Genomic DNA, 26925 nt, shown 5'->3' on the forward strand with positions numbered 1-26925 from the left:
CATGGATGTACAGCATAGACATATATAAAGGCTAGATGACTCGCACGCGCTGCAGGCCAATGGAAACCGATGTTGCCTCATGGCGGCCATCTTTGTAGTTTATTTAACCTTTATTTACCCAGGGTAGGTTCGCTGAGCACAGATGCTCTTTTTCAGGAACACCCTGCTTCACATTCACACAGTTCCATTCACACCTGGGAGCTGCTGCCCAGTACAACCACAGTCTGACACCTGGGAGCTGCCCAGTACAACCACAGTCTGACACCTGGGAGCTGCCCAGTACAACCACAGTCTGACACCTGGGAGCTGCCCAGTACAACCACAGTCTGACACCTGGGAGCTGCCCAGTACAACCACAGTCTGACACCTGGGAGCTGCTCAGTACAACCACAGTCTGACACCTGGGAGCTGCCCAGTACAACCACAGTCTGACACCTGGGACCTGCCCAGTACAACCACAGTCTGACACCTGGGAGCTGCCCAGTACAACCACAGTCTGACACCTGGGAGCTGCCCAGTACAACCACAGTCTGACACCTGGGAGCTGCCCAGTACAACCACAGTCTGACACCTGGGAGCTGCCCAGTACAACCACAGTCTGACACCTGGGAGCTGCCCAGTACAACCACAGTCTGACACCTGGGAGCTGCCCAGTACAACCACAGTCTGACACCTGGGAGCTGCCCAGTACAACCACAGTCTGACACCTGGGATCTGCCCAGTACAACCACAGTCTGACACCATTGGCCACTGAGCAACTCCACTGGAGCAGTTGGGGGTTAAGTGCCTTGCTCAAGGGCACTTCAGCGGTTGGTGTTCCTGCCGGTCCCGGGGATCGAACCGGCGACCTTCCGGTCACAAACCCGCTTCTCTAACCTTTAGGCCACCGGTGGCCATCTTGCCACAGGCGGCACGCCCACTCATAACATGAATGGTCTATGGTACTATTGAAATAACCATAGATTGCAAAATCTTCAACCGATTTTCAAACCATTTGGTTTGTTACAAACGTCAGAAATCATACTGCATACTTATAATGGACTTTCATATGAAAATAATTTCAACATGTCCAAGCATCCTGAATCATAGCCACGTTAACACTTTCAGTGCCCATGATGTCATATCACGTTTTATCAGCCCAATGCCTGAATGCCCACAACGTTTATTAGCGTTTAATTTTTTTATTAGCGATCTGAATTCATATTTCATCAACCGAGTCTCCCGTTGGTACAGCAGCCCCTGTAGGAGCTCAGATGTGAAAAAACCGCCCCCTATCGTCTCCCAGATGGTAATGCACCCTTTTGGAATGGACTCAATGAAAATGGATGAGAAAAGAAAAATCTGGAATCCACATTTCACTTCTCAGGCATGTAACCCGAGCCGATCGGATTCATTGTGGACCCTCAGAACAGCGTGGAATACATATGTACAGTATGTAGCGTTGGATCAATAAAAGTGATCGATATTTGGAATGCCGATCAGGAATTGGAATAATCTTTTTGGATAACATCTGATCTCAGGTAAGGAATCTATTTGACCAGTCTTAGGATAATCAGACCTGTTTTCACGGAGATATAAGCTTTTCCCCTATGTGTGTGTGTGGCTGTGTGGCTCAGGAAATAAGAGAATCTATTTTTCAGATCGCCTATATAGCGTGCATACGTACACATATACTATCGATAATCTAGCGTTTATTTGAAAACGATTCATAAATAGGCCGAAAAATGACAACGTTTTTGTGTATTCTAGAATATTCCAGTAAAGGGCGATTATCACGGAATCTTTATATTTCCCTTGAAAACGAGGGCTTTTCAAAATGCTATAAAACGAAAATGAACCGATAAAAAAACAATCCGTTTCGACAATGTTGACTGCAAACAAGTCATTGATAAGCGACGGGCAGATTAGACACATAGCCATAATTTAAAACATAGATTAGGCGTTTTAACGCTATCATTGAAGTGGGTGGTGGCACTCAAGCACTAAATCGTGCGCCCCCTGCTGGCACTGAAAGTGTTAATAACAAATAAACCAAACCGTTTGTAAATCCGTCAAGATTTCCTTTTTTTTATCCACTTTTTCTCCTCCTGTTTTTCTGTGTTTTTCTCCATCCCAATTTAGCCGTTATGCCAATTCCACCCTCCCCTTCCTGGTCGTTGCTCGCATGTGCCCCCCACTGGTCATTTTAGGGAGCCCTGAAGTCTATCACATGCTTCCTCCGAGACATACTGTAGGAGACAGCCAGCAGCATCTTTTCACCTGCCAGCGCGGACTCTCATTGGTGAGGTGTAACGCGTGTGAGGCTCACACTACCCTCACCATCTCCCTCCCTCGCTGTGCAGGCACCCTGACCGACCTGTAGGAGTCGCTGTTTTACAACGACCAGAATACCACCCCACCGGCTTCCCTCCCGCTGACTCTGCCAATTGAGCCAGTATGACGGCGGGCCAAGCCGGAGGCAACGCTGACAGCCGGATTTCGATAATCTTTTTCGATTTTCGAGTATTCTTGTTTGTGCAGATCACTCACCGTTACAACAGCTACCATAGAACGTACCAGAATAGTTGACTGTGACAAGATGGCCACCGGTGAACTATGCTGGAGACTCCGCCTTGCACCATCTAGATATATATATATGCAGTGTACAGTATGACCACAAACATATTTTAACCCATAAAAACCCTAACCCACCGTGACGTTTATTACAATAACATGCTTCCTCAGTCCTCTCTCCCCTCTGCCACAGGAGCAGAAGGAAGATAGCCAAGTACAAGGCGGTAGCCTCCATGACCATGAGGCAACCTGAGGCTGAGGCCCTGCAGGTCGTCACGGAGGAGGACACCTCCTTCAGCAGCCCGAGTCAGGCCAGGAGCCCCGTGACAAGGTACTTATTAACCCTTTCACTGCCACACGGCAGCCGGTCAACCTTTTCACTGTGACAATACAGAAGGTTAGCCCTTTACTATCACACAACCGACGGCGATGCTCCATTATTAGCATCATTAGCTCCGCGGATGATGGAGCATCGCCGTCGGTTGTGTGATAGTAAAGGGCTAACCTTCTGTCGTGTGGCAGTGAAAGAGTTAAAGAGAATTAGCATTTATTTTCAAACTATATATTACCATATTATTCTACCATCTTATTATCTTCTATCTTCTATTATCTTATTTTCTAGGGCTGAGCCCAAACGTTCAAACCTTCGTTCGCTATGTTGGCATTAGAATTCTCAATCAACATTCGAATAGATTATTTTTAATAATGCATTTTTTTTTATATATTTTTTTTTGTGCATGTGTCTATTCATTCTGTTTAAACCAATGGGGTTTTTCTTCACAGTTGCAGATAAAGATTAGGCTACACTGATATTATAGTATTAAAAGAAACCGATGAGTTATATTCATTAAAGAAAGTTGATTTAATAAAAAAAAAAAAAACTAATTTAATCAGATGAATCACTTTATTCAAATTGAGGATTTAGTTTGAGGATATTTATAATTTTTTTTTATTATTATATAAAAAAGAAAAATTAATTAATTAAAAACAAAGGTTCGAACGTCCGTTCGGAAAAACCCTGACGAAGCCCAAAAACAGGCTTCGGGGACAGCCTTATTATTTTCTATCTACAAGTCCAACTCCTCCTGAATCTATGGGGCGACAGTGGCTTGGAAGGTAGAGCAGTCATCTGGTAATCCGAGAGGAGGTTCCCGGTTCGATTCCCACTCCTCCTATATAGGCAGCTTGAGCAAGACACTTAACCCCTAATTGCTCACCTTGCACGGTCGCCTCCGCTGTCGGTAAGGTAAGGTAAGGTACATTTTATTTGTATAGCGCTTTTCCAGATTAAAATCACAAAGTGCTTTACAGGCAGTAAAAGGTTAATCAGAATAGAATAATCACACATGTTACATCACATACAAGATTGTAGAATACTTCAAAATAAATTAACTAAAATATAATCACATATACACACATGTTATACCACATACATGATCAATTAAAAGCCTGACTGTATACGAAGGTTTTTAGACCTTGTTTAAAAGACTCCACACTAACAGCAGACCTGATTTCATAAGGTAGCTGATTCCATAGCTTGGGTGCTACGACTGAAAAAGCCCGGTCACCCTTGGGTTTTAGTTTGGTCCGGGGGACGACGAGCTCTCCTTGGTCGGAGGAGCGGAGAGCCCTATTTGGGCAGTAAGGGGTTATAAGCTCAGCAATGTAGCTTGGGGCTTCACCCTTTAAAGCAGGGGTCAGGAACCTTTTTGACTGGGAGAGCCATAAAAGCCAAACATTTCTAAATATATTTAATTGAGAGCCATATAGTATTTTTAACGTATAATAAATTAAATATGTCTTACTTTTTTTTTTTTTTATTTATTTTTTTTAGCGTTTATCGCTTTTCTGGTCAAGCATGACCGACAGATACAGGGTGAAACGGGATATAGATCAGGGGAAGACATTCTGGCAAATGACGGCGGGTCCGGGAATCGAACTCGAGTCCACCAGATCCGTGACGCAGCACGGTTTTCCCCGACGCAGAAAATAGTGCCGAGATGTGCGGTGAGCTACTGGAGCTCCCCAATATGTCTTACTTTTAATGCGACTTCTGGTGCTGCATGGTTTTGCTGATGGCCTTGTAATCTGGTTCATACGTGGTGAGGTTGAGCTTCATGCAGGCGTTGAGGCTTCCATCAGTTAAACGTGAGCGTAGGTTGGTCTTAATGTTCCTCATATGCAAGAATGACTGCCCACATGCATATGTAGAGCCAAACATGGTCAATACGGCAATACTCACGCTGCATTGTGTGGTATGTCACAGGAAGCTCGTTCCAAGTTTTAAGAATACTATTGGCTGTATCTTCAAAACTAATTTCTGTTTACTTTAAAATGACACAGTATTATTAAGAAATATCACAAGTATTAAAAAAAAAAATTTATTATTTTTTTTACTCAAAAATGTCTGGGAGCCATGTGCTGTCACCAGAAGAGCCATATATGGCTCGCGAGCCATAGGTTCCCGACCCCTGCTTCAAAGCCTTGTAGGTGGTGAGCGCAATTTTAAAATCAATCCTGTATTTTACAGGTAGCCAATGTAGTGTGGCTAATACAGGGTAACAGGGGTGATGTGTTCTCTGCGTTTGGTTCGGTGTGTGAATGTGTGAGTGAACGGGTAAAAATGTCAAAGCGCTTTGGGTAAAAGCTGCTATATAAATGCACCTTTTACCATTTACTATGGCATGTTGCCAAATGTACTGTTACTGTGTTTACGGTCAAATAAATGACAGATCAGGCCTTTAGTCTCGTCACATCACATGATCACACTGGCTCCGTAAATGTACGTGAGTTGCATCTTGAAGCAGCTGCTATGATTCATTCATTCATTTTATTTGGTTTCGTACATGGGGGTACAGTTCATCTTTGCACAATATCACCAACATCTTTTTATTTTTTTAACATGATACACCCATGGCCGAAAAGGAGCAGGATGAAGAAAACTTATGTTTCCTGCCCCCTTCCAAACTTCATATTTATTTTAACATAATGGTCAGCTCAAGTGCACCTTACAGCTTCATACCATCTAATAATAATAATAATAATAATAATAATAATAATAATAATAATAATAATCATTACCATAATAATAATAATAATAATAATAATAATAATAACAATAATAATAATATTGCTAGATAGTTACCCAAAAAAAAAAAACCTGCGCCCCAGATGCATGGAAAAGAGAGAAAAAAAAATTAATTAAAGGCGGCTGGGTGGCGCAGCGGACAAGGCGCTCGTCACCAACGCAAGAGACACTGGTATCGAATCCGGCTGTCAGCGTTGCCTCCGGCTTGGGCCGGCCGTCATACTGGCTCGATTGACAGAGTCAGCGGGAGGGAAGCCGGTGGGTGGGTCCTGGTCGTTGTAAACAGCGACTCCTACAGTTCGGTCAGGGCGCCTGCACAGCAAGGGAAGGATCTAGGAGAGGTAGTATTTTAAAAAATCTAACCCTAACTAACCATACTGTCATGCACTTGTCCTAATAAACTAACCTACACTGTAGCACTCAACACTTTGATGAACATTGTTACTCAGCTGATAGAGTTGTGCTCTTCCTGATGGCTTGTCGTACAGAACTTGTAAGTCGCTTTGGATAAAAGCGTCAGCTAAATGACTAAATGTAAATGTAAATGTAGTGTGACCTTCCACACGTTACACTCTCCCAGTGAGAGTCTGCGCTGCCAGGTGAAAAGAAGCAGTGGGCTGGGTACACACGTGTCGGAGGAAGCATGTGATAGTCTCCGCCCTCCCGGACCGACGGTAGGGGGTAGAGTGCGCAACGACCAGGAAGGGGATTGGGAATTGGCATAACGACTAACATTGGGATCGGAGAAAAAACGGAAAAAAAGAAGGAGGAAAAAGATAATAATTTTTTTTTTAATTAAATCCGTCTCTGTCTCCTGCTCCAAGGCAGGTGGAAGGAGGAGCCAAGCAGACCAACGGGGAGGTGGAGGGGCTGCGGCCGGGAGGCATCACGGTGACCTGGAAGAACGGACACGTCTCCACGCTGTACTCTGAGCCTGCTCCTGAACCGGAAGAGGAGGAGGAGGAGGAGGAGAGAGTAGAGGAGGGAGAGGGAGGAGAGGAGGGAGAGAGAGAAGAGGAGGAGGGGGAGAGAGGAGAGGAGGGGGGGGAGAGAGGAGAGGAGGGAGAGAGAGAAGAGGAGGAGGGAGAGAGAGGAGTGGAGGGAGAGGAGGTGGTGGAGGGAGAGAGAGAAGAGGAGGGCGAGGAGGTGGTGGTGGCAGCAGCCGAGGAGGCGGTGCAGACGGGAGGAGGTGCACCAGAGGAGGAGAGGAGATGAAGACGGACGACAGGTGTTTCAAGTCCACAGCAAGGCATCACACAGCAGCACCAGCCCACACTTATACTGGGAATCTGTAGTGGCAGTGAAATAGTGCTACAGGCGCATGTCTAAACCTTACGTGGATACAGTTTGGTAAAGGCAACACTAGAAATCAAAGGGGTCATTCAAAATTTATTTATATTTGCAAGTCAAACTATCATGTCACATTTGATAAAAGTTTTTTTTTTACAAACAAATACATAGGCAGTAGTAGGGTTATAGATTCAAGTAGCCTAATTGACTTATCTCAAACCCTACCCCTCTTTTCTTGATCCTCCAATCACAACTGTTGCTTCCTGTCTCAGGGACGCTGTGATTAGAGGATCAAGAAAAGAGGGCAGGATTTGAGATGTCAATTTTAAGCTTAAAAACATGGCAGCCCCCTTTAGACAGATAGCTTAAAATTAGGCTACTTCAAAATCTGTTTATGTATGTAACACTGATGACTTGCAAAATATAAATTCATTTGAAATGATCCCTTTGATTTCTCGTGTTTTAATCCGCTGTCTGTTTACAATACTGTACTCGGTACTTCAGGAGTTGGTTACCGTATAAAGAAATGGTGACACCAAACATCATCCATACAGTATTTGCAAATATCGCTTCATGTTATGGAAGAGTGTAGTTTACATGATGTTTCCCATTAGTCGAAAACACAAAGACTTTCATTCCAAAGGAGAAAAACATTTATATCTTAAAAATGCATTGTTGGCATAAAAGTTTAACTCACTATGGGATTTTATTTTGTTTGCGTAGAGATTATGTAAACATCTGTAAGCTATTTTTACAATAAAGCACTAAATATATCATATATTATACCCCCCCCCCCCCCCCCCCCACACACACACACACACAAAGAAACGTTTTTTCTTTGGAATGAATCTATTCAAATGTTCTTCTAGATTTCTAGACTCTAATTTGCATTATGTAGGCCTACAAGAAATTAAAATGTTCCTGATACCATCGTTGCAAGTCCTAAAGTATCCACTAGGATCCTCAGTTATTCATGCACAGGTGTTCAGACATTAGTGGTTGCATTTTGGTCTGTACCAAAAATACATTGTGTGTGTTTTGTATATGTTTCTTTATCCAACAGTAGCATTATCACAATAGGCAAATAAACTATTTGTAACAAAAGATTGTTTGTCATTGTACAGCAGATTTAGGGCTAGATTCACAAAGAATGGATTGCACGGAGCAAGTTGCACCCTTACTGGGGGACCCTGATGTAAACAAGACGAAAGTCTTTCTCTGGTCTGCATCCCCTTAACAATTGTGTGTACTGTATTGTACCCATTCTGCAATCTGTTAATACAATTTTCATTCAATCAATCATCGTGCAGATTGATTGATTGAATGAACATCTTCAGTGACCAATTGTCTTTTTATGATCTATTCTGGGGACCAGCCAACAATGGTATTCAGGACAGGGCTTGAAATCAAGTCTCCATGCTGTGTGTGTGTGTGTGTGTATAGGTGTGTGTGTAGTTACTCTGATTGCTCAAAAGATGCCGTCTGATGGAGACATCATGAGTAAGTTGTCACAGAAGTTGTGTTTCTATTGAGTGCTTTTCCCTTAAAGGTTGGCAGATTCTATAAAAACACTGTTTGAATTATTAACACATCCAGCGCCAAGAACGCCGAAAGCCGCTATTGCCCGCCATGCGTTGAACGCCAGGAACGGCGTAAGCTGTTTTTGAGATCAATATTTAATTTTTTCGCCATGGCATTCATAATTCATCCAGCTTCCCTCCGGGACCCAGCTGGACCCTGTTCTGACATTGCAACGCCTCAATACCGCCGCCTGGCGGATGATCGGGCGAGTTACATTCACATAAAAACCGGAAGTGGGAGTCGGTGCGTCGAGGAAATCCCTCCGGCAGTCACATCTTGTTACGGGACTCTAGACAATCACTGGCGTGCATTTGGATCGCTTCCATAACGCAATAATCTATATGATTTCGGCGTTTATTGCGCCATACAAACCGGAAATGAATCTAGGAGATCGGCGTCAAATAATTGGAATATTTTTCATCCAGTATCATCGGTGAACGGTAAGAGGACACTAACGTTATTTTCAACCCGATTTTGCATTTCTTTGTTTGCCATCAGTCTGATCAATATATCAACCCATACTAAATAAAGCCGTTACTGACGATCAAGGAATTATAAATGACCCCCCCCCCCCCTTTCCTTCACGCATGATGAAGCATAATGTATACCGATCATATACATTTGATTTTTTTAATATAGCGTGTATAGGAAAGAAACGGCAATCGATAATCTATCATATGCGTTTGGGCCTATAACTAGCGTTTTTGGAATTACTGTAGAAAAGATTAAAAACATACTTATATTCTAGACGGTATTAACACAACAATGTATGAATGAAAAAATATAACGTTCCCACATCCTGAACGATAGATAATCGATGGGCCATAGTAATGTCAATATAGCAATACAATTTTCTTTTTTTTTATCTACTTTTCTCTCCCATTTTCTATTTTTCTCCCGTCCCAATTTCGTATCGTCCAATTCTACCCTCCCCTGTCTCGAACGCTGTTAGGCCATGCCTCCCACAAGCCGGCTGCAATGTGGACGAAGCCTTACATCACGTGTCCCCTCCGGTACTCGAGGAAGCAGCCGTCGCATCTTTTCACCTGCACAGCGCCATCTCTCAGCAGCGGGGGTCTGCGTGGCATTAATATGCCCTCTGTACGATAATTTTGCCCTCTGTACGATAATTTTGTAAAGAGGCTTTGACCAATCATCGTTAAGAAGGGGATTTACTTAATTGCCATTTTAGACAAGGCAACAGTGGCTCGGGAGGTAGAGCAGTCGTCTGGCAATCCGGAGGGTCCCGGTTCAATTCCCGCTCCTACCGGGCAGTGTGTCGAAGTGTCCTTGAGCAAGATACTTAACCCCTAATTGCTCCCGATGAGCAGGTTGGCACCTTGCATGGTTGCCTCCACCGTCGGTGTGTGAATGTGTGAGTGAATGGGTAAAAATGTGAGTAACAAAGTGTAAAGCGCTTTGGATAAAAGCTACTATATAAATGCAGCCATTTACAATTTACAAGGCAATTGAAATGTCTTCCCACAGATCCCTCCTAGTCACACAGACACACAGCCTCCTATTCATGTGCTAGCAATCAATCCATGCCAAAGCTAGATATGTTAAAAGGTGAAAGACTCACACTCACAGCCGTGCTGATTTGGCAAATTGACATCCAGCCGTTTTCGTTTGAAACAACTTTTAGTCAGGGGAGTGCCATGGTTTCTCCATAGAGCCCCGTTATACTTTTAGTCAGGAGAGTGCCATGGTTTCTCCATAGAGCCCTGTCGTATTCTTTTAGCGCAGCAGCTCGCGCAGGTAGGGGGCAACTTAGTCACGTGATTGATTGATTGATTGAAAACTTTATTAACAGATTGCAGAATGGGTACAATACAGTACGGCTCAATACAAACAACTGCTACAAGGATGCAGACCAGAAAAATACTTTCGTCTTGTTTACATCAGGGTCCTCCATTTTCAATTCATCAAGACATTTATGACATACAAATGTGCAGATCACAAAACCTACTGAAAGACTTGAAGACTGGTGCTTCTTTTCGTCGCATATCCGTGTTCCAGTCCCCAATAAGAATAGTCTCTACATCTTCCACCCCAGCTATTTTATTTTATTTTATTTTATTTTATTGATGGATTAAAAACACACAACAAGGATCCAAAGGATAACATGAGAAAGAGTAAAACCCTTATTTCCGTCATGGTCCCAGGGCTGTTAGGCCACAACAAAAACACGACAATAACACAACACTCATACATTTAAAACATTATAAGACTAACCTATCGCTAAAATTGTATACCCCACAATAATTAAAAACTGATTGGAAACCCATTCAGACTATAGTGGGCTATTCCTCTATTCTGTCCATGAGCCACTTCCTGACGCTTCTCTTGAAGCTGTGGAGGCTCGAGCTCTGCTTGATGGGGAGAGGCAGCTTGTTCCAATCCTGGGCTCCAGAGAAAGTAAGGGAGCACTGGCCCAGTTTGGATCGGAAAGAAGCAGGCTTCAGGTTTGCTATGCTTGCTCTAGTTCTGTGGTTGTGGGATTCGTTGACCGGGGTGAAGTAGTTCTGGAGGTATCTAGGGGACCTTTGGTTTATAATATTGTGCACTAGGTTGAGTCTGGGCTGGGTAACTCTGGCCTCCACAGGAAGCCAGTTTAGCTCCTGGAAGTGACTCCTCCCTATGTGGGTGCGAGGGCCCATTACCACCCTTACCAGCTTATTTTGGGAAACCTGAAGCTTCTTTTTTATGTTCACTGTCAGGCCCTCGAACCACGACACGCTACCATAGTCAAAGTGACAGAGTACTAGGCTATTTGCTAGTAGCCTGAGGCTATCTCTGCCAAGGAGGTTGGCTTTCCTTGCTAGGTACCTGGTGCGGGCGTTGACTTTTGTGGCAACCCCAAGCCACCCCTGGGCTTGGTGATTGATGGGCGCTATGTGGCGACCCAATGGCTGGGCGCTGCCCATGTTTGGGCGTCCGCTTCCGGACGCACCTGTCACTAAAGACCCATCAGAGTGATTACGTGATTAGCGAATCACGGCGCGGTGCGCCTGTTGGGGAGGGGGGACTTAATGGAGCCGAGGAGCCTCCTCTCAGTCCCCCGTAGCAGCGCAAGGCAAAAGGCCACAGAGCGGAGACGCCGCCCGGCCGACAGATCACCGCCAGCAAACCGTTATTATTTGACTAGAAAATAAAGAGCATGATTTTGGGAACTGCAACCTGTCTGTGTGTTGTTTATTCTGCCACCCCTACACCTGGAATTGCCACAGTGGTGGAGAATGCGGGCATAGTCTACTGGCAATCAGGGGTGCGGAATAAACAACAATAGACTTTATCGAAGTAGAATAAAAGAAATTAAAAAAAAAGAAGAAAAAAATATATATTTAATATCGGAAAAAGCATGGACGCGCTGGTGCAGCAGCTCATACAGGCGAGCATGGAACAACAGACCCGGCACGAAGAGGCCCTGCAAGAACAGAGGTAACAGACGGGGATGATCCACGCGGAGCTCCAGCGGATGGCCTCTCACCGGCGGGAGGAAGGGGCCGCCGGGACGCGGCCTAACCCCGGGCGCTTCATCCCCAAGCTGACGGAGCAGGAGGATATAGAAGCCTATCTCCTAGCGTTTGAGCGCACCGCCGGCCGGGAGGGCTGGCCAGAAGACGACTGGGGGGGACTGCTGGCCCCCTTCCTGTCGGGTAATGCACAAAAGGCCTACCAGGACCTGCCACCGGAGCAAGCCGAGAACTACACTCGGCTAAAGCAGGAAATTTTGTCCCGTTACGGCCATAGTCTGCAGTCCCGTGCGCAGCGGTTCCATGACTGGGTGTATGACGCACAGGCCTCCCCGCGCTCCCAGATGCACGACCTGGTCCGCATAAGCCGAGCCTGGCTAATGACTGACCCCGGAGGGCCCACGGTCTTGGAACGGATTGTTATGGACCGCTTTGTCAGAGCCCTCCCCTATGACACGAAGAAGCAGGCGAGTCAAGCGGACCCCCGCTCCGTGGAGCAGCTGGTGAATATTGTGGAGGCCCACCAGGTAACGCGGGAGTTACTCAAAGGGGGGCGAGGGGAAAAGCCAGAGCGGCCGAGAACAAGGAGGGGTCCCGACGAGCCCAGCCCAAGGGGCCGGGTAGGGAACGCAGGTGATCCCGAACTACCCCGAAGAAGACCGCTGTTCGACCAGGACCAAAGACGCTGCTATGACTGCGGCGAGCCCGGGCATCTCTCGTGGAACTGCCCAGGCCGGGATGTGTCCATGCCATCGGCGGCAGCTTCAGACCCCCGCGGAAAGACGTGCAATTATGGCGCAGCCTGTTGGGCCCATAAGGAAACATCGGCGACACTTTTACCCGTGCGCATCAACGACAAAGATGCCGTAGCGCTCCTGGACTCGGGTAGTGTCATAACGCTGGTTCAGCCCCATTTGGCACACTGCGACGCAGAGGCTCCGCAAGTGTCAGTGTCCTGTGTGCACGGGGACACAAAGTTGTATCCTACAGCGCAGATCACCTTGACAACCACCAAGGGGGTCTGCTCGATGACAGCCGGCGTCATACCTAACCTGCCGGTAGCGCTGCTGATTGGTCGAGACTGCCCCCTGTATCGCCAGCTGTGCTCAGCCGTCATCTCCCCGCGCACCCCACCCTCTGCGGGTAAACCGAGGAAGAAGAAAGGGTTACGTCAGCCGAAGGTGTGTGCTCTGAACGTAACGGGGAGTGAGACTGAGACGGCATCAGATGTAGGTGACGACGCGCCGGAACCCCTGAATATACCGGGGAGTGAGACTGAGACGGCATCAGGTGTGGGTGACGACGCGCCGGCGCCCCAAGCGGGCCCCGAGACGGATAGCAGTGACGAGGACCCATTTGCGGAGTTCCCCCAGGCGGACGAGGTGGGGAGGGACCTGGCGGGTCAGTTCGGAACGGCCCAGCTGGAAGACCCAAACCTAACGCAGGCCCGGGCGAATATCAAAACCATAGATGGAAATCCGGTGGAGGGGGTGAGTAACCTGTCATATCCTCACTTTGCAATAAAAAGACAATTGCTGTACCAAGTCATAAAAAAGAATGATGAGGTTAGAGATCTATTGCTGGTGCCGAAATTCTTTATTCCCACTGTACTCCAGCTAGCGCATTCACATATCCTCGGAGCGCACCTGGGCGTGGACAAAACCATGGAGCGCATAAGGGCGCGTTTCCATTGGCCGGGCATGAAGAGAGCGGTAGAGGACTACTGCAGGAGCTGCCCAGAGTGTCAACGCGCAGCACCAAAGGTACAATATAAAAATCCTCTGATCCCGCTGCCCATCATTGAGACCCCATTCTCAAGAATTGCCCTCGACGTGGTGGGCCCTCTAGTTAAATCGTCCCGAGGCCACCAGTATATACTGGTAATCATAGATTATGCTACCCGTTACCCCGAAGCCATCCCGTTACGCACGGTGACGGCCAAAATTGTGGCACGGGAGCTCTTTCATTTGTTTAGTCGGGTGGGAATTGCCGACTCTATTCTCACTGATCAGGGCTCGTGCTTTATGTCGCGGGTCATGAAAGAAATGTGCAAACTGATGAAAGTGGAACAGCTGCGAACCTCCATATACCATCCCCAGACGGATGGGCTGTGCGAGCGCTTCAACAAGACCCTAAAAAGCATGCTAAGGAAGGTGATGGAGAAGGATGGGAAGAATTGGGATCAGTTGTTGCCCTTTCTGATGTTCTCTGTGCGTGAGGTCCCACAGGCTTCCACTGGCTTCTCGCCATTTGAGCTGCTCTACGCCCGCAAGCCGCGGGGTCTCCTGGACATCGCAAAGGAGATTTGGGAGGAACAGCCGTCGCCCCACCGGTCTCTCATAGAGCATGTGCAGGTAATGAGAGACAGGATGAAGGCGCTCTGGCCAGTGGTGAGAGAGCATATGCAACAGGCCCAAGACGCACAGAAGCGCATTTATGACCGGGGCGCACAGCCACAGGAGTTTAATGTGGGGGACCGGGTCCTAGTACTGGTACCGACAGCAGAGTGCAAATTCCTAGCCAAATGGCAGGGACCCTACGACATAATCGAGAAAGTGGGTCCCGTCAACTACAAGGTCCACCAGCCCGACCGTAGGAAGCATCGACAGTTATACCATGTTAACCTGTTGAAGAAATGGCATGCCCGGGATGTGTTGCTCTCGCCCCCCCCCTCTTCCCCCTTTTGCGCAGCAGGTGGCAGAGGCGGCCGATGTTCCCATCGGGGAACAGTTGTCCCCGACCCAACGGCAGGAGCTTCGGGAGCTGGTCCAACAGAACCGGGACGTGTTTTCGGCCACGCCGGGCCGCACCACATTGGCCCAGCACCACATCATTACCAGCCCGGGAGACAAGGTAAAGCTGAAGCCCTATCGTATCCCAGAGGCAAAAAGAGAGGCAGTCAGAAGAGAAGTGCGGGTCATGCTGGAGATGGGAGTGATTGAGGAGTCTCATAGCGGGTGGTCCAGTCCTATTGTTTTAGTGCCGAAACCCGACTCAACAACCAGGTTCTGCAATGATTTCAGGAAGCTTAATGACATTTCAAAGTTTGACACCTATCCCATGCCTAGAGTGGATGAGCTCATTGACAGACTGGGCCTGGCCAGGTTTATCACGACACTAGACCTAACGAAGGGTTATTGGCAAGTCCCTCTGGCCCCCGCCTCGAGGGAGAAGACGGCTTTCTCCACCCCAGATGGGCTGTTTCATTATAAAGTTCTCCCGTTTGGCCTGCATGGGGCGCCATCTACCTTTCAGAGGCTGATGGACAGAGTACTACGGCCCCATCGGGAGTATGCAGCCGCATATCTCGATGACATTATCATCCACTCGTCAGATTGGGACACCCACCTCCAAAAGGTGAGAGCGGTGTTGGGTGCCCTCCGGGAGGCGGGTCTCACCGCCAACCCAAAGAAATGCAGGCTGGGACTAGAAGAGGCAGAGTACCTGGGGTTCACAATAGGCCGGGGCAATGTAAAACCGCAGAAGAGGAAAATTGATGCGATAAGGGAGTGGCCTCGCCCTTTAACCAAGAAGCAGGTCAGGACATTTAATGGGCTAGCGAGCTATTATAGGAGGTTTATCCCTAACTTTGCTGCTCGCGCTGCTCCCCTCACAGATCTGACCCAGGCGCGGCGGCCGTTCACAGTGAAGTGGACACCGGAGGCGGAGGCGGCGTTCGAGGACCTCAAGACTGCCCTCTGTTCGGGACCGGTGCTGATCTCCCCGAACTTCGACAAGGAGATGACGGTACAGACAGATGCATCAGAGGTGGGACTGGGAGCGGTCCTCTCCCAGCAACTGGAGGGTGAGGAACATCCAATTTTATATGTGAGCAGGAAGCTGCTGCCACACGAGTGCAACTATTCTGCGGTGGAGCGCGAAGGTCTGGCAATTAAGTGGGCACTGGAGACGCTCCGTTATTATCTGCTGGGGAGGCGTTTCACGCTGGTGACGGATCACGCCCCCCTCGTCTGGATGGCCAAGACAAAGGGGACCAATGCCAGGGTGACTCGATGGTTTCTGGAGTTGCAATCATTTAACTTTTCTGTCATTCACAGGTCAGGGGTGGCGCATGGCAACGCAGACGCCCTCTCCAGGAAGGATGCCTGTTGGGCGTCGGACGCTCTTCCCCGACGGTCGGAGCTGGAGGGGGGGTACTGTGGCTACCCCAAGCCACCCCTGGGCTTGGTGATTGATGGGCGCTATGTGGCGACCCAATGGCTGGGCGCTGCCCATGTTTGGGCGTCCGCTTCCGGACGCACCTGTCACTAAAGACCCATCAGAGTGATTACGTGATTAGCGAATCACGGCGCGGTGCGCCTGTTGGGGAGGGGGGACTTAATGGAGCCGAGGAGCCTCCTCTCAGTCCCCCGTAGCAGCGCAAGGCAAAAGGCCACAGAGCGGAGACGCCGCCCGGCCGACAGATCACCGCCAGCAAACCGTTATTATTTGACTAGAAAATAAAGAGCATGATTTTGGGAACTGCAACCTGTCTGTGTGTTGTTTATTCTGCCACCCCTACACCTGGAATTGCCACACTTTGCCCAGTACTTGGGAGGCCATAGCCTCCTCATTTAGGCTCTCGTCTATCATACAGCCTAGATACTTCGCTTTTTGTTGTTGTTTTAGGGTTACAGCTCCTAGCTGGATGTAACTCCTTCCAAGCACTGCAGACACAAGTGGTTTCCTTTCGACGGGTTTATTAAAGGCTTGGTCCTCCAATCCACTGTGAAAACTTAAACAGAAACATAAGTTGCGTCAGGTCAACACAAACAATAATATACACGGTATGAAAACAACACATCAGAAAAGCAAAATACAAACAAACATTAAATACCTCGTTGGCTGCATGCTACATAAAAAGGGGTCTTATTCTTCTGTTCTTGGTAACAGTCTTGATAGTGGTACACTACACATAGTGGTACACTCTTAGAATTTAGAGAGCCTGTACAACTCGTCTCTGACCATTCCTGCCGCTTGCTCGCAGGTGTCTTAATCAGTCCCAGTCTCCGACCATCCCTGCCGCTTGCTCGCAGGTGTCTTAATCAGTTCCAAAGGTAAAAACGCGACAGCAGCCTAACGGGACACCATATATGACCAGACGTCAAAATGAATATATTATAAATTGTAGCAAATTAAATAATAAAGAAAATAAGAAATGAAACATAAATACATTCTCAAATATTACACTTACAAACTGAAATAACATATAAATGATGAAACCATATAATGGCCACAGTTACACTCCCACCAAATCGCACACACGTGGGATTTCTCTGAACATAATTTGGTTATCTTCTAAATTAAATATTTCTTGTGGTCATTCAGCCGCTAGTTGTGCCCCTCCTGGGGATTTGTACAGAACTTGTAAGCGTCAGCTAAATGACTAAATGTAAATATCATTATTAACATTGACAAGCTAAAAGCAATTGGTTTTGATAGTCTATCAGTGAGCTGGATGCAATCCTACCTGGATGGGAGAGAGCAGATGGTGGAGGTAAACGGTACCCTATCCCCCCCCCTCACAGTAAGCTGTGGTGTTCCACAAGGAAGCATACTAGGTCCGCTACTGTTCCTAATTTATGCAAATGACATGTCGTCAGCTTGTGACTGCAACTTGTTCCTGTTTGCGGACGACTCAGCCCTGCTGGTCTCTGACAAGAACAAGTTACAGGTTGAAAAAACCCTCAGCTCAGAACTAGGCAAAATCTGCATATGGCTCGCTGATAACAAACTATCATTACACATGGGCAAAACAGAGTCCATTCTCTTCGGTTCAAATAACAAACTCAGCAAGACCGACGGCTTCTCAGTTACAGTGGGTGACAATATTGTCACGAGGAAAGAAGATATTACCTACCTGGGTTCCATCCTAGAGGCAAATCTTTCCTGTGACAAAATGGCATCCAATGTAATAAAAAAAGTCAACCAACGAACTCGATTCTTGTACCGGATCTCCTCACTGGTAAACAAAAATACCCTGAAGACTCTGGCAGGAGCACTCATTCAAGGGTACTACGACTATGCTTGCACCTCATGGTACCAAAGCACCTCAAAGGCGCTAAAAACAAAATTACAAACATCTCAAAACAAACTGGTCAGACTACTGCTTGACCTTACTCCTAGAACCCACCTCACCCCTGCCCACTTTGACAACTTAGGATGGCTTAGAGTAGACGACAGAGTACAGCAACTTGCAATGGGCCTGGTCTACAAGATACACTACATGACCAAGGTACCCATGTACATGTCAAAATACTTCCCAAAGGTCAGTGAATACCACGATTACAACACCAGAGGGAGCTCCACAAATCATGTTAAACCCAGATTCGGCTCAAACAAGGGACTAAACACGTTTCGCAATTATGCCACATCAATGTGGAACGCCCTACCCAAAGCTGTAAAGGAATGTGAATCACTACCCACTTTCAAAAACACTCTCAAAAAACACCTACGGGAGACTGCAATTCGAAACTGGCCCCTGTAAATGTCCTAACACAACCCCCTTCAATGTACAGTAAATTACCAAGTATGGTCTTGTCAATATTCCAATGTACAGTTTTGTTTGTACAGTTGTACAGTGTACAGTGTCCCCCACCCACCCCTCCTACCCAACCCCCCCCCCACTCCTACCCAATCCCCCCCCCCCACTCCTACCCAACCCCCCCCCCCACCCACCCAACCACCTCCAATGTACAGTCCCCCCCCCCCCCACCTACCCAATCCAATGTACAGTTTCTACGGCAAATGTATATACTTTTTTTTTTCTGGGCTCTCTTTGTATCACAAACAGTACTGTATTTACAAATATGGTATGTCATAAATATATAGATGTAGCAGTACTGTCTATCTGTATGTCATGTATGTCATATATGTTACGATTAATTGAAAATGGGGGACCCTGATGTAAACAAGACGAAAGTCTTTCTCTGGTCTGCATCCCCTTAACAATTGTATGTATTGAGCTGTACTGTACTGTACCCATTCTGCAATCTGTTAATAAAGTTTTCAATCAATCAATCAACATAAGTTTTAGGCAAAACATTAAATTAGTCTGCTTCGAGTAGCGTTATAACCTTCTGTACAGGTATCAAGGAACACTTTTAGTTATAGGTTTACCTTTTAAGGTGGTGTCACTCACCAGCAATTTCAATTTTCTCACCCTACCATCTGACCCCGTGTATGGCCCTTAAACATAGATAGGTAAGTAAGATATATTTTTAGATTCTTCCTCCCTTCCACATAGATCGGATCAAAGCAGTCTATGCCAAGCAGTCTATGCCAGCGGAAGTGAAGGGTGGAGTTGCTTCCGATCTTGTGGTAAGTCACCCCCTCTTTGTCCTTCAGTACATCTTCTGTACTTTCTACACTTGACACATTCCGAGAATCTCTGTAGGCGATCCAATGATGATCTGTTTTCCTTTGCTTTAGTGTTGCACACAAAAGCCTTGTGGAGTTCAGGATCATCTTCCTTAATTTCTCCCACCTTGAGTTCTCTGACAGATCGTTTTTTCTTCTTTTTTCTTTTTCCTTTTCTTTTCTTTTCCTTTTCTTTGAATGGTAACGGTATGCATAGGCGGAGTTTGAACTTGACGCCCGGGGGTGCGACAGCTTGGCGAATGATTATTTTATTATTTTAGCGTTTTTACAATGCCCTAACCCCTAATTTTTTATTTTATTTAGGTAGTACAGCAGCACACACACACACTCACACACACAGCACTACGGGGGATCATTTTTAACTGACTTGAAAAATGGAGGGTCTAATTATTATTATTCATAGAGACTCTCGAGCAATAATAATTATTACAGCCTCCATTTTTCGTGGACGAAAAATATACCAACTATAGATATCAATTTTCCCGAAATAACGCTACCTGCCTCGACAAAATCCGTGCATTGGTTATCCAGATACATTAATTATCATCTCAGAATAAGTGGCTTTGTACAAGCTTTACAATGTACTATCGCGCGGGGCATTCTGCTGCTGCTGCTGCCGAATGGTGGTGCTTGGCCGCACGTTAACCCTTTCACTGCCACACTACAGAAGGTTCGCCTTATAATGTGACATGATTACTACTATAAAATGAATGTATTGTAAAACAAAACATAATAGAATTCAGATTTGTTTCTCACAATTATTATAATTTTATTAAAATAAAAATAATTTTTTTTTTTTTTTTTTTTTTTTTAAAGCAATTTCACCCCCGGCCACCAGGGGGTGCAATGCACCCCCTGAACCCCCATAAACTCCGCCCATGACGGTATGTCGTAGTGACCATTGTTCTTTTGCGTGATGGTCTCTCTCAACTTCGACAGGCACTTGATATGTTCTTGAGACACAGGGTCATGTTCTCCAGTTCTTTCTGAGAAGTCTGGTTCAAGAACTCTTATGTCTGAGGGAGTCATTTCTTTTACTTGGGTTCGGCTCACATAGTGTACTTCAGTTTTGAGATTAACAGAACGTTTCACACCTGCTGTTACTCGTCTCAATACTATGCAATGGCTGATTCCGATGTCTACACAGGGATTCCCATGGCCAACAATACTCCATCCAAGGTCTGTACGCTGTGCATAAGGCTGACTTTCTTCGCCAGACACAACTTCCCTTGGAAGCAGGGCTTGTGAGCAGTCGTACCCAATGAGCAGACCTACTTTACAGTCCTGCATAGGTGCAATCTTTCCTTGGAGGTGCTTTAGATGGGACCACGCTTTTGCAGTTCCATCTGTTGGTATGTGTGTTCTGTTGGCTGGAATGAAATCCCGAGTATAGACTGGTGGTAACAATATCTTCTTACCAGAGTAAAAGCCACGGATTTGTAAGTTGTCTATTCTTTCAGAGCTTACTACTGTGGTTCTTGAGGTCATAGTAGAGAGCTTGACTTCGACCTTGACTTTGGTTTCTTCCAACGCTTCTGCTACTTCCCTTATAACAAAGGTTGTGTCGCTTTGAGAATCCAACAGAGCGTAAACAAGGACTTCTTGTGTTGGTTGAGTCGTGGATGAAAGCCAGACAGGAATTATTGCAGTTGTTTGTGTGTTAGCTTCATGAAGTATTACTCTATGTGAAGTAGAGTTTGTGGTTGTTTCTTTGCATTGTGTCGATTGAGGTCTTTCTTTGTACCATTGTTGACTTGTACTTGGCTTGTCTTTGAAGTAACAAGGGTCTATGGTTCTTATATAAAGAACCAGATCGTCCTACTCTGCGTTGTGTGTTGTCCGTCTACTCTTTCCCTTGTACTTAAAAAGGCCAGGAAATGGCCTTGAGACGACGGCGGAGCAGGAGGATGGAATGAAGAGCAGAGAGTTTGCTAGTGTAGAAAATCCAGCTTTATTTAAAAGTGAATAGTGAAATAACAAAAGGCTTGAATGAATTCAAAAACGTGCAATGAAACAATAGATTCCCGAGACTGTGCCCTCAGACCTTGTTTCAGACTAATAAAAAGGAAGTTACTAAAAGAATGGTCAATGTAGGCCTCGGTGGTCTGGCGACCACAAAGGGATCTGGTCTCTCGTCTGCTCCTTTGTTCCTGCTGCCGCTCCTTCTGTGGGTCTCTGTTGGCTCAAGAAAGCGTGTGTGTGTGTTTCGTTCCGTCTTGTTCTGCTCTCTCTCACTAAACCGCTAGCTTTAAAGCTTAAACTCCTCCCCTAGTCTTACGTCAGGAGGGGAGGACTTTTTTAGAAGAGAGAGCGGTTGATTGGTTGAAACCCCAAAGCGGCCATTTTGAGCAGGTCTGTCGTCCCCTCTGACCATAGAAGGGGCCGGTTTTAATGTCTCTAAAAAGATATTTCTCCATTTATAGTTTAACGTTTTATACCCCAGTATCTATTTTTATAGTTTAATAATGTAAGATTGAAATTTGGAACCTTATAACTAAGTTTTTAGCCTTTTTGCTAGTTCTGTGAAAGGCTATATTTTAAGCTTCAACTGTTTAGCTCTTGCCCAGTTTTCCAGATCCAATGTGTCTTAATTTGAACTATATTTCTAGCTTAATTATACTGTGCAGAGGTGAAATAAGAGTCTAGTTTGGTCTTTCTTTGCTTAACTAATACCCTGTGTTAAAAGAGTTGAGCCTGACTTTCCTTAGAGGATAAAATAAGGAGACCAGCCAAATGGTGACCTCCTGTTGTCAAGACTCAGGTCTGACCAGGTGTTTGCGCCCCCAAAATAGCTTGGGGGGTTTTCCACTCAACCTTTCGGGCGTTACCTCCTGTAACCTATTGTTCTATTGAAAATGTTTCACTATAGCCGGCTATAAACCCAAACTCCCTTCTGTATGCTAAGTTCCAACATAGGGGAGAAGACAAAAGGCTGTGTTTGCTCTGGCCGCCCCACGTGACCAGTATCCTGTCGTATACAGGCGAGGGGGAAGTTTAATCATCTTAAAACTATGTAAATCTAAAGGGTTTCCTTCCCCCCCCCCCCTCGTGGTCCTCCAGAGAAAACAGGTCACACAGTATCTATCCATTAACCTTTAGTATTGTATGTTATTCCGACTACTATGAGACTAGACCCCGTGTGGTTGCACTGATCATACCGATTACAATCTCCCAGCAACTGTTGACCTGTGGGACTCAATATTCAACCAACATACCCATATTTCCATAATGGTTGGACAGTTTGGACTGAGAAATCCACCACATCTTCATTTAGCTTAGCTTGTGGTGGTCTTTGTCCTTCTTTGGCTCGCTCCTCATGCAGACATGTAGGATGCTGCTTGTGGCACATGTCGCAAACATTCCTACTGTTGCAGCTCTTTGAGTAGTGACCAGACTTGAGACAACCAAAGCATAGCTTTCCGGTTTGAACAAACTTGACTCTGTCTGAAACAGTTTTCTCCATGAACGTCCTGCATTTATGCAAAGTATGCCCTGACTTCTCACAGAAAATACATGTTATGACAGTCTTTTCATTGGAACATGTGGTCAGTGCCTTTGCTTCAAAGTAGGGATGCTCGATATTGGCTTTTTTACCGATACCGATATTCCGATATTGTCCAACTTTTAATTTCCGATACCGATATCAACCGATATCAACCGATACCGATATATGCAGGGTTTCCCCCCCCCAAAAAACTGAATAATTTCAGGTAACTAATAATTTCACTGGATATATATATAACAAATATTGTTATTGTTTTTTTCTTTTTTTAAACCGATACCGATATTTTCCGATATCACATTTTACTGCCGATATCGGCCGATAATCTCTACTTCAAAGCTTTGATATCTTGGGCATTTTGTTTTTTCAGTCTCACCTTGTTTCAGTGACTGTAGTGATGTAACAGGGTTGCAGGCAATTTTCGCTTCTCTTGTCAGAAACTTTACAAATTGGCTGAAGGAGGGGAATTGGTTACGCTCTTCTTCTTCTTGGATAACCACCCTGTTCCATCTCGCTGTTAGCCAATCAGGCAACTTTAAAAGAATTTTCCTGTTTTCATTACAGTAATTTAAAATGTCGAATGCCTTGATGTTGACCATGGCAGCCTCGCAACTCCTGAGAAAGTCTGCAAACTCTCTGAGCTCAAAGCTGTCCTTAGATCCCATCTTGGGCCATGCTTGGAGCTTGTCTCTGTATGCTTTTGCTATTGTAAATGGATTTCCATATCTCTCCTCCAAAATCTTCCATGCTGCAACATAGGCAGATTTGGTTCCGAGTAAGAAATAGCCATCAAGTGCTTTCTTAGCTTGTCCACTTACATACCTACGGAGGTAGTATATCTTCTCCTTGTCTTCAATGCTCTTCTGATCAATCAGTATTTCAAAGGAAAGTTTCCAGTCATTGTATTTCAATGGGTCCCCACTGAATAATGAAGGTTCAGGAATTGGAATTCTGTTGACACTTAAAGCACCTGCCAGCATCTTAACAAGCTCTGCTGTTAAGTTGTCCAGTTTGAACAAGCTGACTCTAGAGCTATGTGGCAGGGGCTCAAAACGATGACAGACTACAAAGGCGCCTCCCTCAAACTGAACAGTGACATCTCCTTAGCAAATGACCTCAATACCTTCTATGCGAGGTTTGATGCTGGTAACAACAACACCAGCTCACAAGCCACGGCAATGGGGGGGGGTCGGCTGCTGATGGAGGCGCAGTGTTCAGGGTAACAGAGCATGAGGTGAGGCGGACCTTTAAAAAAGTGAATATCAGGAAGGCAGCAGGTCCGGACGGCATCCCCGGCCGCGTCCTAAAAGTCTGTGCCGACCAACTGGCCCCAGTATTCACTGACATATTTAACCTGTCCTTAGAACAGGCTGTCATCCCCACCTGCCTGAAGAAGTCCACTATTATCCCTGTACCCAAAAAATCCAAGCCTGCTTGCCTCAACGACTACCGCCCTGTAGCTCTCACCTCCATAGCCATGAAGTGCTTTGAGAAGCTAGTAAAGGGCTACATCTGCTCCTCCCTCCCCATCAACATGGACCCCCTGCAATTTGCATACCGCCCCAACAGGTCCACGGAGGACGCCATAGCCCATGTGCTGCACACAGCAGCATCACACCTGGACAAGAGGCAGGGGAACTATGTGAGAATGCTATTCATCGACTACAGCTCGGCATTCAATACCATAGTCCCCTCCATACTCATAGCCAAGCTCAGGGACCTGGGCTTGAACTATGACCTCTGCCAGTGGGTCTTGGACTTCCTGACTGGCAGACCCCAGGTGGTGAGAGCAGGCAACTGCACCTCCTCATCCATCACCCTCAACATAGGGGCCCCCCAGGGCTGTGTTCTGAGTCCCCTCCTCTACTCCCTGTACACACACGACTGTGTGGCTCAGCGGAGTAGCAATACAATCATCAAATTTGCTGACGACACAGTGGTGGTGGGCCTGATCTCTGCCAACGACGAGAGGGCCTACCTGGAAGAGGTCAAGGTCCTGGCGGGATGGTGCCAGGAAAACAGCCTCTCCCTGAACGTCAGCAAAACAAAGGAGATGATTGTGGACTTCAGGAGGTCGGGGGTCAAGGACTACAGCCCCCTCAGCATCGACGGGGCACCGGTTGAGAGAGTCAACAGCTTTAAGTACCTCGGAGCCTACATATCCGAGGACTTGACATGGACCACACACATTGACAGTGTTGTGAAGAAGGCACGACAACGCCTCTACTTCCTCAGGCGCCTAAGGAAGTTCCAAGTCAGTCAGAAGATCCTTAAGAACTTCTACTCATGTACAATAGAGAGCATCTTGACCGGCAACATCACCTCCTGGTTTGGGAATAGCACTGCACAAGACCGAAGCAGACTACAAAGAGTGACACGTTCAGCCGAACGCACAATTGGAGGGGGGCTCCCCACCCTCCAGAACATTTACAACAAGCGTTGCAAGGGCAAGGCTAAGAGAATCATTAAAGACTCCAGTCACCCGAACAACTGCCTCTTTGAACTGCTGCGGTCAGGCAAGCGATACCGGAGTCTCAAGGCGAGCACAGAAAGACTCAGAAGAAGCTTCTATCCCCAGGCCATCAGGCTGCTAAACGAACAATGAACACTACACAACAACAACCACCAAACGCACATAGCACACACATCCACACGCACACACTCACTTTAAACAAACACACTGTAGCACCCACTCCCCACACTTTATATTTATTGATGAAGGATTGCACTACAACCCGTACACCTTACTGTAAATTGTACCTAAATTGTACCTCATCCCATTTCTGCTTTGCACTATATAGTACTGTACATTAGTACACTGCATAGTATTGTATATTATATGATAACTCAGAACATTGTACATATGTCTATACCGAACACTGTGACCTCATTTTCTTCTTCTAAATTACATGCTATACTATGTTATTTGATACTATCTTGTCTAGCACAGTCTCTGGAGCGTAACAGTAAGAAGCATTTTGTATGAAAGTATTCTGTACTTCTGTATGACAACTATTAAAGAAACTTGTACTGTCATTTGAGGAGGTGGTCACAACTTGTGGTACGGGAGACGTATACAGGGACAGAGGACTTGTGGGAGCAGGCACTTTGTTGTCTGCTACCCTCTCATGTTCTAGTACGTCTTTCCGCTCTTCTTCTGTGGCCTCCACTTGATCGTACACAAGAATTCTTGCTCGTGCTGCATTAAGACCTTTCACTGCCTCCAAATGCTGTATCTTTCTCCGCTTTTCCTCCAGAGTCCTTTGTATAGCTCCATGTTCTTCTTCCAGTTGAGCTTTAAATTTAGCTTCCTCTTCCTCTCTCTTTATTCTTCGTTCAAGCTCTTCTGCTTCTCGTTCTAAACTACGCTTTATGCCTGCTGCCTCTTGATCAGCTAGCTTCTTTTTAGCTTCTACTTCTAGGCACTGCATTTCCAATTGTTCTTTTTCTTGTTCTTTTAACACTTCCAGAACAGCTTGGCTTGCAGCAGCATCAGCGACAGCATCTCGTCGCTTTACAGAAGAACTGCTTGAACGCACTGAGGTGCCTTTCCTGGAAGAAGTGGCAGAACCAGATTTATAGGTGCTTGAGTCAAAGAGAGAGCCTGCTTCTGGCCATTCTTGCTCTCCTTCTTCTAACACACTTCCCCCCAGTCTAAATGTGGCTCTGGACACAATTAACTCAGAAATCCCTGCACACAGATCCACTCTTAGACGTGTGTCCTGGTCTGGAGTTGAGATGTCACGTAGTTCATCATAAATATGCTGCACATCATTAGAAAGACCTGTGACATCTGTAATGATATCAGTAAGCAGCTCATTAGACAAATGTTCTGTTGATTGTGATAACGGACCTTTAGAAGATTTAACTTGTGTCCTCCATTTATTGTAAATGTAATTAAATCTTTGTTGAAGCGCTTTGATCTTATCCTCCTGCATTGCTTTACCCTTCTCTGTTAGAGTTCTGGTTCTTTGAGATCGTTTTGGTTCCTCTTGCTGGGCTTCAGCACCTTCTACCTGACTTTCTTCAGGTCGGTCTTGGGAATTTGCACTATC

The 26925-nt window shown here is 46.2% G+C and overlaps 1 protein-coding gene across 1 annotated transcript in view; it reads left to right on the forward strand.

Moving 5' to 3' along the window:
- Positions 1 to 26925, forward strand: part of LOC311223375 (uncharacterized protein) — a gene marked incomplete at its 3' end in the record, with an annotated part of 38861 nt that overhangs the window by 8547 nt on the left and 3389 nt on the right. Inside the window, exons 4-5 of the mRNA XM_084308163.1 lie at positions 2747 to 2884; positions 6466 to 6616. Coding sequence (XP_084164289.1) covers positions 2747 to 2884; positions 6466 to 6616 — 289 coding nt within the window. The remainder of the gene's footprint in view (positions 1 to 2746; positions 2885 to 6465; positions 6617 to 26925) is intronic.

The sequence above is a fragment of the Notolepis coatsorum genome, assembly GCF_963971535.1.
Source record: "Notolepis coatsorum genome assembly, chromosome: 2".
Taxonomy (NCBI): domain Eukaryota; kingdom Metazoa; phylum Chordata; class Actinopteri; order Aulopiformes; family Paralepididae; genus Notolepis; species Notolepis coatsorum.